This window comes from Muntiacus reevesi, chromosome 18 (assembly GCF_963930625.1).
Source record: "Muntiacus reevesi chromosome 18, mMunRee1.1, whole genome shotgun sequence".
Classification (NCBI taxonomy): domain Eukaryota; kingdom Metazoa; phylum Chordata; class Mammalia; order Artiodactyla; family Cervidae; genus Muntiacus; species Muntiacus reevesi.
The window spans coordinates 10,480,966-10,495,889 of NC_089266.1; the positions used below are offsets into that span (position 1 = coordinate 10,480,966).

General features: G+C 46.2%; 1 protein-coding gene across 1 annotated transcript in view; it reads left to right on the forward strand.

Moving 5' to 3' along the window:
- CCDC40 (coiled-coil domain 40 molecular ruler complex subunit) overlaps nt 1–14,924 on the forward strand; it is a 43,152-nt gene that overhangs the window by 14,721 nt on the left and 13,507 nt on the right. The window contains exons 9-11 of the mRNA XM_065910019.1: nt 1,712–1,869; nt 2,072–2,194; nt 5,200–5,321. Coding sequence (XP_065766091.1) covers nt 1,712–1,869; nt 2,072–2,194; nt 5,200–5,321 — 403 coding nt within the window. The remainder of the gene's footprint in view (nt 1–1,711; nt 1,870–2,071; nt 2,195–5,199; nt 5,322–14,924) is intronic.

The window sequence follows — 14,924 nt, forward strand, 5'->3', positions numbered from 1 at the left end:
GACCCAGAGCAGGCAAAAATAAATGAATAAAAACAATTTTTGAATAAAAAAAATTGAAATATTGACTCTCAGTCACTCATCCAGGAAAGAAGGAAAGAGGGGGCAGACGTGAGTGCCCTGGAGGAAGGGTGGGCAAGCTCCCTGATTCAGGTGGGGTGGGTTATTCAGCGCTGTCTGCCATAGTGAAGGGCCGTAGGCCGAACGACTTGAACAATAGAAGTTTGCTTTCTTGTAATTCTGGAGGCCAGATGTACAAGATCAAGGTGTTGGCAGGGTGGTTCTACCTGAGGCCAATCTCCTGGGCTTATGGACAGTCATCATCTCCCTGTGTCCACACAGAGCTCATCCACTGTGTGTCTGTGTCCTGACCTCCTCTTCTCGTAAAGACACCAGTCATTCGGGCCCACCCTAGTGACCTCATTTTACCTTAATGACCTCTTTAAAGACCCTCTCCCCAGATACACTCCTACAGTCCACCCAGCAACCAGTCTTTCTACAAAACTCCCCCCTCTTTTCCCTGTACCCACTCTGTTCCCCTCCAGGGGACCCAAAGAATTCTCTAGTGTTAGAAGTTTTAAATCACCTTGGATGTTAAAAAAAAATGTGTTTGTCAAGTTTAAGTCCATCCTTCAGAAACACCTGACTCTAATATGATATTCACCCATCAGCCTTTTGATCTATAAATTGATTTTCTGTTTGGATCTACGCACTGAATAAGGAACGCTCTACACCAGTGAACAATTACTGGTGGAAGTCTATCTCCCTAAATAAGCTGATGTACTAGCTTATAAATAAATCTCATGAGAGTTTTGTTACAAGGAACCCATACTTCAGTGATGCTCAGCCCACCCTTCAGGCTGGTTTTTCTCCCAGGGGATTTAAGACCGAACCTGACGTTGCTGACTTCCATGTGGTAAGAAATCTGTAAAATTCACACAAGGCCTCTTAACCTTGACACTGTTCAGAACATCCTTGGACATGAAGAATCTCTAATGTGTGGTGGGAGTAGAGGGAGTGTTGCAATTGATGGGCATCAGCTCAGTTCAGTTGCTCAGTCGTGTCCGACTTTTTGTGACCCCGTGGACTGCAGTTCGCCAGCCCTCCCTGTCCATCACCAACTCCAGGAGTTTACTCAAACTCATGCTCATTGAGTCGGTGATGCCATCCAGCCATCTCATCCTCTGTCGTCCCCTTCTCCTCCTGCCCCCAATCCCTCCCACCATCAGGATCTTTTCCAATGAGTCTGCTCTTTGCATGAGGTGGCCAAAGTATTGGAGTTTCAGCTTCAGCATCAGTCCTTCAATGATTATTCAGGACTGACTTCCTTTAGGATGGACTGGTTGGATTTCCTTGCAGTCCAAGAGACTCTCAAGAGCCTTCTCCAATACCGCAGTTCAAAAGCACCAATTCTTCGGCACTCAGCTTTCTTTATAGTCCAACTCACATCCATACACGACTACTGGAAAAACCATAGCCTGACTAGATGTACCTTTGTTGGCAAAGTACTGTCTCTGCTTTTTAATATGCTGTCTAGGTTGATCATATATTCTGTCTCTCCACCTATTAATAGACTATAAGATCTTTGACGGCATGGTCTGGGTCTTTGTAGTTTTAAGGCTGTTTCTCAGGCCCATCCCACAGTGCGGGGAGGGGTGCTGCGTCTGTGTTGGCCTGTGTGCGACGCTGGGACACCCTCCCCCTCTCTTCCCAGTGGCAGCTCTGCAAACGGAGATGGAGACCCTGGCTCTGCATCTCTTCTACATGCAGAACATAGACCAGGATGTGCGTGATGACATCCAAGTGATGAAGCAAGTCGTGAAGAAGTCAGAAGCCCAGCGCATGCAGGCTGAGCTGGAGAAGAAGCAGCAGGTATTCTGCAAAGACGATGCCCACATGACGATGGCCACACCTTGGATTTCCCAATCAGCCTTGCTCCTGTTTGAATACCACAGCCCTGGGCGGGGGGGGGGGGGGGGGGGGGGGGGGGCGCTGTGTCCAGCCTGGCATCGCTGACATGGGTCTGGGTTGGTGGGGACCCGTCTCACCATACATCTTGTCCCTTCCCTTCTAGGACCTGCACGTGGACCAGCTGACCACCCGAGCCAACCAGCTGGAAGAACAAGCCTCCCTGTTTGAGGCCCAGTACCACGCACAGGCTAAAGACACTCAGATGCTCAGGAAAGCAGTGAGTGAGGTAAGCATCACCCATGCCATCTGGCAGCGCCTGGGAAGCGCCTGCATGCCTGCTGAGAGACTGACTGAACCCTCAGTTAGCTGGCCCACCCCCTGCACATCCGTCTGTCCTCATAAGCATCTCAGAGCATCTGCCTGACCCACGGTGATGATACCAGCTGGCTGATGGCCGGTATTCTTGCTCTCACCGTAGCAGTGATAGACTAGAAGGCCTCTCAGGAGCTGGGACAATCTGTCCTGCTTGCTGGGACATCCTTAGCAAGCTTCTTAGCAACAGTAGATCTCTTTCAAGGAGAGCTGAAGTTTCCCTAACCATTCTCAGCCTGGACCACTGGCACTCCTGGGCAGTGCCCGCATCTCCACTCCATAGTGAGTAAGAGAGAGCCCAGGCTCAATGCAACGCCAGATTCAGTGACTGGCACTGGAAGGCAAAATCGCTCTTGCTTTTTGTTTTAATCTGTGAATCACCATCTATCTTCATACGTGCAGTGATGGCATGAAAGAAACAACACACTTGCATTGAAGGAAAGACAAATGGGTGGGCTTGAACAAACAAACAAACATACCTGGGTCCGCTGGGACAGTGCCCAGTTCTCACCAGCCTATGAGTATACTTAGTCTAGAATGAATGCCCATCAAAATCTCGGCAGAGGGAAGCTTTTTAGTTAACAAAGCAATTCTTAAGTTTGCCTAAAATATAAATTCAGAGAACTAGCAGAGAATTGTCCAGGGAGGAAAGTTCATGAAGGCTGTTTGCCTGGAAAGGACAGGCTTCCTGAGACATGAGACTTTCTGGGCTAACACCAGGGGGGTCCAGGACAAACCAGGATGATGGGTCCCCCCTAACATTAAATGCTAGAAAGCCCAAGTGGCTAAAATGATGACTTACTGGAGTCAGGGACAGACAGGTAGGCTGTGGGAGCCCGTGGGAGAGCCCAGAATCGAGGAAACGTTTGAATAGAAATTTCATGGATTGTAAATTAATGGAGAGCAAGTGAGTTATGCACCCAGTGGTGTTGGGACATTTGGTTAATCATTTGGGGGGAAAAATCACATCTTTTCCTCATACCACACACTAAAACAAATTCCACATGGGATCAACTATTGAAATGAGGGAAGCTATAAAGAAGCTGTAAAGAGATTTTGAAAATCAATCCAGAATCTGCCGTGAGCGTTTCTGCTCTGTGATGATCATACACACACACACACACACACACACACACACACACACACACACACAACACTGCCGTTTTCTTCCGTTGTGTCTTTCTGTGTCTCCCACCGCTCCCTGCTGGCTGTGTCCTGCCAGGACAGGGCCAATCCCACGTTTGTTCATCCTGGCTTTCTGCACCCAGAACCAGGGGGCTGGGGGGAGGGTTGGGGGGCCATGGCAGGTGCACCACAGATATTGATGACAGCCAAGGGCAGGACAGGGGTTCTCCCAACCAAGTTGGCAAAGATGAACAAGACAAGGGAAGCAGGGCTTCTACACTGATAGTGGGGGTGCAGTGTGCCTTCATCAGGATCTTTATTCAAGGACAATATTGTACCACATGTCACGGGCACCCCCCCACCCCCTAGCACACTCTCCCAAAATATCACTGTTCGGCCTTCATTCCAGGGAAAATGGGCATGCAAATTAAATTTTTGTACATTAAATATTCAGTGAACAAAATGAATAGAGAGCCCCTGGGGACACAGTGCTGTGTGTGATAACAAATAAAGTCCCAAGAAAAGGACGTTGTTTAAACAAACTATGATATATCCATACAGTGGAGGACTGTCTCACCAATAAAATATTTGCTGACATGGAAGCCCATTCACAATATGCTACTTTTAAATACTAAGTTATAAAACAATAATACAATGTGATTGCATACACACAGGCAAACACAACACACATACACACACACACACACACACACACACACAGGAAGATAACACCAGGGTGATAGAAATGGTCAACTTTAAATAATGGGATTATTTTTTATTTTCTTTTTGCTTATTTACATATTCTAATTTGCTTAGAATGAACACTTTTTTCTTTTTAATGGGGACTGTGTTTAAAACATTTAAAAACTGAATTCAGCTCAGTCTTTACATCTCAGCCTGTACCTTGGTCAACAAGCCCTTGTCCGGAAGATTGGGGAGCTCCGTGGGAGGGCATCTGCCTCTGGCTGACCGTCCCCGCTCAGCCCAGCCCGGGGAGGAGCCCAGCAGTTTTGGCGCCTTCTCCCTCAGCCGGGTACCACTGGGCGGTGCACAACCTGGTCCATGGCACAGAGTGGCCTTCTCAGTTAATAACTTACCCAAATCCAGAAATGTCTGAGCAGTCATGGTATAATTGACTCACACCACTTTATGCTCTATAATGGTAATGAATAGGTGATTTGTTAAAGCCCTGATGACGGGAGTGGGATTCCCCAGTGCGATGCCTCCTTTCACATCCAACTCTGCCCTCTTATCATCCCTGTGAGTGTTCGAGGCCGCTCTGACCTCCTCCAGTGTCTACCATGCATGTCCAGCAAGAGCAGAAGCTGATCGGACTCAGCATCTCCACTGAGAGGCTCGTGGCCCAATGAGGGCCTCACCCAGCCCCCACTCCGTGCCCCTTCCAAGAATCAGCATAGGCCAAACTGCTAGGAGTGCAGTGATTCCCCTGGAATGACACATAAGGACAGTCATGAGACCCAGCACTTGGGGTCGAGCTAAGAGCAGTGCTGGGCCTACAGGCACCATCCCGTCTATCTGATGGCCCCAGCATTTGGGTACTGTTATTGTTCCCATGTCACGGCTGGGGCTCAAGGCTCAGGCAAGTGTTGGATGGGCCTTTTGAGCCATGTTTAATTTCATGTGTGTCCTTCTGCTGCTGGATATAAAGAAAAGCTAGGGTCACGGAGAAGGAAGGTGATTTGGGAAGCTCAAGGCTCTCCAATGTCCTCTTGGGGGCTCTGAGCTTAATGACGTGAGACAACGTCCACATAACCTCAACTCTCCACTGTGCAGGCCTGCACGGAAATAGAGGCCATCAACATGGAGAAGAAGCACATCTTGCAGCAGTGGGCCACCAGCCTGGTGGGCATGAAACATCGTGACGAGGCTCACAGAACCATCCAGGAGGCACTCAGGTACGGGCAGCCCTGCTGGTTGCCACGGAGGCGGGCCAGGTGACTCAGGGCCGTAGGCAGGGCCCTGGTTGGAGTGGTGGGAGAACTTGTGACATGTGGGAACTCGGAGGCGGGTGCAAAGTGGACTTCACGCCCCCCTCCTCCCAGGTGAGCACAGAGCGCCCATCCCCAGCTCTCCTGGGACAAAGGGGTGCACCTGCAGCCCTGCGGCCCCAATTTCCGTTCCTGAAACCCCCCTTTATTGTTCACCCAGATTTCAGTGTCTCTTAAATCCTTTCAAACTTTCCGTGGCACCGGGAGCTGCAAAGCTTTCATGCTCAGATTTCCTGGGAGGATTAAGGAGAAACAGTGAGACAGAGAGGGAAAGAAAAGGGGGTATTTATCTTGGGGAGATGAAGGTGTCCCTTTGACTCACAGTTTCACCACCTGTGTGCAGAAACTTCACCCCTCCTCTATTGTTCTGCCGAGGGCTGAGTTCCAACCGAAATCCTGCTTTAATCTCCCCAAAAAGGGAAGGAAGAGGCCCCGCCTGGCATTCCCTTCTCATTTCTAGCGAGGGCTGGACGTGCACCCTGGGTGGGGTGCTGGAGACTGGGGCTTCCACCACTGCCTTAGTTCCCCAAACCAGCAGGATGCTTGGGGCCCAGGTGTGGAAGCAGGTCCTGGAGGGAACACATCACAGCTCGACTCAGCCCTCAGCGTGCAGCCTGGCAGTGAGCTGTGCCCAGGGGAGGCCTGCTGACCACGGGGAGAAGGGATTGGTTTGCTTTGCCAGGCCCATGGCATGGCCTCTGGTAGCCCAACAGCTAGGAGAGACATTCCTTCTCAGTCTTGTGATTAAGAAAAACAAAAATAGAGGCATATACCTATGACTGTTTTTAAAACAAGCCATGTTTATGTTGGTAATGCCAGCTTAAAAATACTCATTTCCTTCACTTCCCTGAGTTGATGATAGAAAGACAAAGGGAGGACTTCCCTGGTGGTCCAGTGGTTAAGAATCCGCCTGCCAGTGTGGGGGACATGGGTTCAATCTGTGCTCTGGGAAGATCCCACATGCCTCAGGGCAGCTAAGCCCATGTGCCACAACTATTTAGCGGGTGCTCTAGAGCCCACGAGCCACACCTACTGATGCCAATGTGACCTAGAGCCCATGCTCCGCAGCAAGAGAGGCCACCGCAATGAGAAGCCCGTGCACTGCAGCCAAGAGTAGCCCCACTCTCTGCAACTAGAGAAAACCCACGCAGCAACAAAGTTCCAGCACAGCCAGAACTAAATGAATAAATGTTTAAAATCTGAAATAAATAAATAAATAAACTTAAAAAAAAAAAAAAAAGCCAAAGGGAGGATCATAGAATTATCCAGGCTAAGTCCGGCTAAAAATCTTCCTTCCCTTTGAACATGCAGCTGAGGAACCGGGCTGTCTCAGGGCTGTAGGCTTAGGCTGCCCCCTGCCCGGCCCCCCGGGGCTGCTGGTCTACCTGCTCCCGCTGTGTCTGTTGACTGAGTGCTGCCCCATGTTTGGTGTGCAGAGGCCTTAGCTAGAGCAATTTTTCCCTCTCACCTAGCACTGACCTTGAGTAAGGTCAAGGCTGAGAGTCTCATGGCCTGTGGACTCCCCCACACAGGGACCCCCAGGGTTCAGGGGGACACCGTCCACTTGGGCCAGCACTCTGTGTCTCCAGGACTAACCTGGATGTCGTCCTACAACCCTCCTCCTGACCTTGTCCCCCCTCTCCCAGCGGCTGCTCCTACTGTCCTCCGAGACGTGGCTTGACGGTCACTCCTTTTCTTTTTTCTTGTTTTGAAACTCAGTATTTTGAATAGGTAGGACAGTGACTTGATCTAAACTATCTGTAGACTCGTATTCAGTGAGGTGAATACGCCCATGTCCTACATGACCTGGTGCCCCTTCCCACACATGCTCCCCCTGGTTTCCTGGGTCTCCATCCCTAGGTCCTCCACGACAGCAAAAGAAAGTACACAAGTTCACGTTCTTCACTTTCCCTTTAGCGCCATGTTCTGTGCCTTGCTTTTTTCATTCAACTGGGTGTCCTGGGGATCTTCCCAAATCAAAACATACCGTTGTTTGTTTCTTCTTTTCCTGCCACATACCTTCTGATGGACTCGAGGTTATCCACGTGCCTTTCCCGTCACAACGTTGCTGTACAGAGTCACATCCAGGGCTATTATAGTCTATATCATTCTGTATTATGTTCCCTATCAAGCCAGGAAGTTCTGGATTCCAGGGTACGCACACGGCAGGCTGGACAGGGATTTCCCAGGAGGGCTGAGATGATACACCTCCCCCAGCAGTGATCCAAAGTCCCCTCCCTGACAACTGAGCACATGTTCGACTGTGCCGATGTCATTGATGAGAAAAATATCATGCATTTATAACAGGCACCCATCGAATGCTCATTTTAGCAATGCACACCTCCCTAACAACAAGTCATAGGGCACTGGTTCTGCCTCAGCTGGCCTTCCTGCGACTCCAGATACATCAGCCATGGAGGAGGGAAGCCTCCTTTCAAACGTGTTGGCCGCACAGGATGCTGTGAGAATTGTGAACTGTGGTTGCAGCGCTGCATCCAGATAGGTGTGAAGGAGGGAATCTGAGGCAGTTTAACCAAAGTCAAGGTGTGGCAAGAACAGAACATTGCATTGCTTGGGACTTCCAGGCCAGTTCAGCAGCTGAAATAAAGTCCCAAATCCCACTCGTAGCATGTAGACCATTTTAGAAAATGAACGAAAATGGTGATTTCCTGGCTGATGGTCCAGACATTGGGAGCTGTCTGGGCACTGAGGAAGTGCCTGAGCTGTGGGAGAAGAGAGGGAGGTGGACGGTGGCGTGGGACTTGGAGGCAGGTGCTGCCCCCTCAGCGCCGGCTGAGCTCCGTCAGGCCCGGGGTCTGGGAGGCGGTGCCCCACCACCGCCGACGTCCAGGGAGGCCTGCAGCTCTGGACACCTGGAGCCACCACAGGCCCAGAGAGCAGCTGGTTAACAGCGTGTTCCCAGACACAGGGCATGGGCAAGGCCCTTGCGGATTGCCCTGATGACAAACCGTGTCGCATCCCCCCTTCCCACTTGGGGAGGTCAAGTGGCCCTCGCTCCCTGGGGCTCGTGGGCATGTCGTGTCGATTGGGACCCAGCGGGTGACCTGAGATCACATGGGTCTCCGCCACAGTAAGACTTGAAAGACAAGATTCCCGCTGACTCTTTACTATTAGTGACAAAGTCCCATCAGGAGGGGTCCCAACCATAGGCCAAGAATCACAATGAGGCTGCGGCAAACACTGAAAGTCACACATTCAAAGCCCATGAGCCTAGTTAGGGAGTTTGGAATCGACATGTACACACTGCTGCATTTAAAATGGATAGCCAACAAGGTCCTACATGGGGAACTCTGCTCAATGTTATGTGGCAGCCTGGACGGGAGGGACGATCGGGGGGAAATGGATACATACATGTATGTGTATGGCTGAGTCCCCTCGCTGCCCACCTGACATTATCACAACATTGCTAATCGGCTGTACTCCAATACAAAATAAAAGTTAAAAAAAAAAAAAAAAAAAGCAAACCGGTCATTCCCATGTGAAACATCTAGAACAAGCCAGAAAATACAAAGGCTCTACTGTGCTTACCTGGGGTTAGGGAGGATCCCCGCCTAGAATTTACACCCTCCCAGGGTCAGGGGCGCAAACAGGCCCCCTTGTGCCCGGGTTTCTGCTTCTTCCATACTTTCCGACAGGAAACCCGGGGGGCGGGCAGGGCTCGGCACCTCTGCTGGGTGTTAATCTGTCAGCTTCGTCACCTTGAGGTCCTGCAGCAGGTCCCCTGTTAATCCTCAGATGGATTGGGTCAAGCTTCAGATATACTCCAGACTCCGCCTTTTCTTTATATTTTGTTTTTTTTTCTTTTGGTATCTGTTAATCAAGGACATTTTAGCCTATTTTTATTGAAGTATAGTTGATTTACATACAATGTAGTAATTTCTTCTGTATAGCAAAGTGATTCTGTTATACACATATGTATTCTTTTTTTAATATTATTTTCCATTATGGTTTATTATAGGGTGTTGAATATAGTTTTCCTGCGCTATACATTAGGGTTTGTTGCTTATCCATTCTCTCTATAAAAGCTTGGGTCTGCTAACCTCAGTATCTGCTAACTTCATCTCTCCTCTGACCTCCCCTGCTCAGCAACCACTAGTCTGTTCTCTATGAAGGACAATTTTAAAGTGTGTCTTTTCAATTCTTTATTTACTTTACTCTTTGGCCATCCCGTGTGGCTTGTGGGATCTTAGTTCCCCCTCAGGGATTGAATCTGGGCCATGGCGTGAAAGCACCGAGTCCTAACCACTGGATCACCAGGGAATTCCCAAATGTGTCTTCTTTAAAAAATAATTTTTATCCAGGATAAGTGATCACATCACAGGAAATTAGAAAAACAGAAATAAAGATTTAAAATACCACCGTCTTTGTCCTTTTGTGACAGTGATAGTTTATTAGCTAGCATTCTGGTGTCTTTTTGCTTGTGCATGTCTTACTGAGTGTTCCAATTTCTGCCATAAAAATTGGACGTCTTGGACTTCCCTGGTGGTCCAGTGGTTAAGACTCCATGCTTCCACTGCAAGGGGCACCATTGGATCCCTGATTGGGGAGGTTCTGTGCTGACTGTGTGGCCAAAAAAAACAATAAACAAAAAAATTTGGATGTTTTATCATTATTGTCAAGTTCTAGATATTTATAAGGCTTCTACTTCCTAAAGAAGTGTAAGAAAACAAGTAACTTTTAAAGCTTTGGTTTATTGAAGATAATTTATGTAAAAATTTATTATGTAAAGTATTATTGTTAGGTAAATTATTTATTATGTCAATTACCATTATTATTATGTGAGAAGTTATATTTTGTCAGAGCACAGTTCAGATCAGCAATGGACAGAGGCAAGTAACCATTACACTCTCAAGTTATCAGATATTAACTGCAACCCCAAATTCAGTACCTCTTCCCACCTCCTGCTGCTGCTGCTAAGTCACTTCAGTCGTGTCCGACTCTGTGTGACCCCATAAATGGCAGCCCACCAGGCTCCCCCATCCCTGGGATTTTCCAGGCAAGAGTACTGGAGTGGGGTGCCATTGCCTTCTCCCTTCCCACCTCCAGCCCCTAGCAAATGCTGATCTGCTGTTTTTGTAGTTTTGTCATTTCCAGAATCTCATATAAGTGGGATCACACTATATACAGCTTTTCTTGTCTGGCTTTTTTTTCACTTTGCACAGTGCTTTGAAAGTCTTCCTGACGTTCCAGGACCAGCAAGTCTGTTCCTTCTCATTGCTGCGTAGTATTCCCTCATGTGGATACATCAACATGTGGTTGTTTCCAGTCTGGAGGGTAGCATGACCAGAGCTGCAGTGACAGTGTGTGCAGATCTTGGTGTGGGAATGCAAAATGGAACAGGTCACTCTGGGAAACACTTACACAGCATTGAGATTCCCAGTCATTCCCATCCTCACCAATACTTAATAGTGCCATCATTCTCATTTTAGTCATTAGTAGACATGTCGTGGTGTTCTGTTGAGATTTTAATTTGATTTCCCTAATGACTAATGATAGCATTTTTTCGTGTATTTGTCATATCCTCTTTGATGAGGTATATTTTGCTCATTTTAAAAAACTGAAGTATAGATGATTACAGTGTTTCAGGTATACAGCAAAGTGACTCGGGTCTATCATATGTGTGTGTGTGTGTGTGTGTGTGTGTGTGTGTGTTGTCGTTGTTTAGTCACTAAGTCATATCTGACTCTTTTGTGTGACCCTATGGTCTATAGTCTGCTAGGCTTCTCGGTCCATGGGATTTCTCAGGCAAGACTACTAGAGTGGGTTGCCATTTCCTTCTCCAGGGTATCTTCGCAGCCCAGGGATCGAATCCACATCTCCTGCTTGGCAAGTGGATTCTTTACCACTGAGTCACTTGGGAAGCCCACATATATATATGGACAAGTATATACATCCAAAAAGTGTATAATTTATTGTAAGATATTGAATACAGTTCTCTGAGCTAGTTTATCTATTTTATATACAGTAGTGTGTATCTGTTAATCTCAAACTCCCGATGTATCCCTCCAACCCCTTCCCCCTTGGTAACTTTGAGTTTGTTTTCTATGTCTATGAGTCTATTCCTGTTTTGTAAATAAGTTCATATGTATCATGTTTTTAGGTTACACATTTAAGTGATACCGTATATTTGTCTTTCTTACTTCACTTAGTATGGTAATCTCTAGGCCCATCCATGTTATTGCAAATGGCATTATTTCATTCTTTTCTATGGCTGAGTAATCACTTATATGTACCACATCTTCTTTATCCCTTCATCTGTCAGTGGACGGGTAGATTGCTTTCATATATTGGCTGTTGTAAATAGCACTGCTATAAACCCTGGGGTGCGTGTTTTTGAGTTAAAGTTTTCATCTTTTTCAGATATATGCCCAGGAGTGGGATTGCTGGATCATATGGTAGCTTTACTTTTAGTTTTTTTAAGGAACATCCATACTGTTCTTTGTAGTGACTGCACCAATTTACGTTCCTACCAACAGTGTAGGAGGATTCCTTTTTCTCCACACCCTCTCCAGCATTTATTGTTTGTACTTTTTTAAAAAGTATTCCTTTATTTGGGTAAGTTGGGTCTTAGTTGCATTGTGTGGGGGTCTTTCCTTGTGGCACATGGGCTTTCTAGTTGCAGCGTACAGGTTCCAGGAGCACATGGGCACAGTGGTTTTGGCATGAAGGCTTAGTTTCTCTGCGGCATGTGGGATTTTAGTTCCCCAACCAGGGATCGAACCCACATCCCCTACATTGCAAGGTGGATTGTTAACCACTGGACCACCAGGGAAGTCCCAATTATTTGTAGTTTTTGATTATGACCATTCTGACTGGTGTGTGGTTTTGTAGTGTTGATGTGCATTTCTCTAATTATTAGCCATGTTGAGCATCTTTTCATGTGCCTGTTGTCTATCTGTATACCTTCTTTGGAGAAATGTATGTTTAGATTTTCTGCCTATTTTTTGATTGGGTTGTTTGTTTGTTTGTTTTTATTTTGAGCTGTTTGAACTGCTTGTATGTATTGGAAGTTAATCCCTTGTCGGTTGCATCATTTGCAAATATTTCCTCCCAGTCTGTATGTCATCTTTTTGTTTTGTTTATGGTTTCCTTCACTTAGAAAAAGCTTTTCAGTCCCATTTGTTTATTTTGAAGTTTTATTTTAATTCAGTCCCATTTTATGTTTTAACTGTGCTGGGTCTTTATTGGTATGTGTGTGCTTTCTGGTTGTGGAGAGTCAGGACTGCTCTCTAGTTGCAGTGTGTGGGCTTCTCACTGCAATGGCTTCTTTTATCATGGAGCCCAGGCTCTAGGCATGCAGGCTTCTAGCTGCAGCTAGTGGGCTCCATAGCACAGGCTCAGTGGTTGTGCTGCACAGACCCAGTTGTCCCCTGGCACGTGGGATCTTTCCAGACCAGAGATCCAACTGGTGTCCCCTGCATTACAAAGCAGATCTTCAACCACTGGACCACCAGGGAAGTCCCCATTTGCTTATTTTTGCTTTTGTTTCTGTTACTTTAGGAGACAGATCAAAAACAAAATACTACTACAATTTATGTTAAAAAGTGTTCAGCCTATATTTTCCTCCAGGAGTTTTACAGTATCTGGCCTTATATTTAAGTCTTTAATTCATTTTGAGTTTATTTTTGTATATAGTGTTACAGAATGTTCTAATTTCATTCTTTTACAAATAGCTGTCTGGTTTTCCCAGCACTTGTTATTGAAGAAACTGTCTGTTCTCCATTGTATATTCGTGTCTCCTTTGTTTAGATTAATTGACCATGTGTGTGGGTTTATTTCCAGACTCTATTCTGTTCCATTGATCTATGTGTCTCTTGTGTGTGTGTGTGTGTGTGTGTGCACGCACGTGCGCACCAGTACCATATTGTTATCATCACTGTAGCTTCATAGTATAGTCAGAAGTCAGGGAGTGTGATTTCTCCAGCTTGTTCTTCTTTCTCAAGATTGTTTTGGCTATTCAGAATATTTTGTGTTTTCATACAAATTTTAAAAATTATTGTTCCAGTTCTGTGAAAAATGCCACTGGTGATTTGTTAGGGATTACATTGAATCTGTAGATTGCCTTGGATAGTATGGTCATCTTAACAATATTGATTCCTCCAACCCAAGAACACAGTATATCTTTCCATCTATTTGTGTCATCTTCAGTTTCTTTCATCAGCATCTTTTAGTTTTCAGAGTACAGGTTTTTTTTTTTTATGTGTAATGATGACAGACTTTATTTTGGGGGGGTCCAAAATCACTCCAGATGGTGACTGCAGCCATGAAATTAAAAGATGCTTACTCCTTGGAAGAAAAGTTATGACCAACCTAGATAGCATATTAAAAAGCAGAGACATTACATTGCCAACAAAGGCCCGTCTAGTCAAGGCTATGATTTTTCCAGTAGTCAGGTATGGATGTGAGAGTTGGACTATAAAGAAAGCTGAGCACTGAAGAATTGATGGTTTTGAACTGTGGTGTTGGAGAAGACCCTTGAGTGTTCCTTGGACTGCAAGGAGATCCAACCAAGCCATCCTAAAGGAAATCAGTCCTGAATATTCATTGGAAGGACTGATGCTGAAGCTGAAACTCCAATACTTTGGCCACCTGATGCAAAGAACTGACTCATTTGAAAAGACTCTGATGCTGGGAAATATTGAAGGTGGGAGGAGAAGGGGATGACAGAGAATGAGATGGTTGGATGGCATCACCAATGCAATGGACATGAGTTTGAGCAGGCTCTGGGAGTTGGTGATGGACAGGGAGGCCTGGTGTGCTGCAGTCCATGGGATCACAAAGAGTCGGACACAACTGAGCAACTGAACTGACTGACTAATGGTGTTTACTGCTACACTGATGAAATGAGAAAAAAAAATCCCACAAAACTGGATAGAGTCTAACTGTATGCCAATGAGGTAATTAAAGTTCTATCTGGTCATTGAAAAGAATTAAGGGAAAAAATGTCTCACACCCAAAAATTCAAATTCCATTATCCAGGATCTGCAGTTTTTAACTTGACATTACTTATGGGCATGTCCATGGCCAGTATGCTGAGGGAATTTGAAGAGACAGCCACCTGTTTTCTACCCAGCCACTCCACTTATTCAGATGCCCTGAGCTTCATGTTCAAGAGTGCTAAACTGAGATAAAACCTTTTTCTTTCCAAGATTATGGTCACGACTAAAGGAGATGGACTGGCAGTGACCACTCGTCACCACTAAGTACAAGCCAACAGTTTCCTGTCCTTCCTCCTCCTATCATCACAATATTAGAAGAGTTTTAGATTTGGGTTGAGAAGGGTAATAGTTCCAACACATTATAAAATAGTAGTCAAGATTCAACTACTGTTGGGACTTCCCTGGTGGTTCAGTGGTTAGGATTCCATGCTTCTACTGCAGGAGGCATGGGTTTGATCTCTTGTTGCAGAATTAAGACCCTACATGTTGTGTAGTGTGGCTAAAAAAATAAATAATATTTGAAAGCCATGCAAAATTTTTTAAAATATTT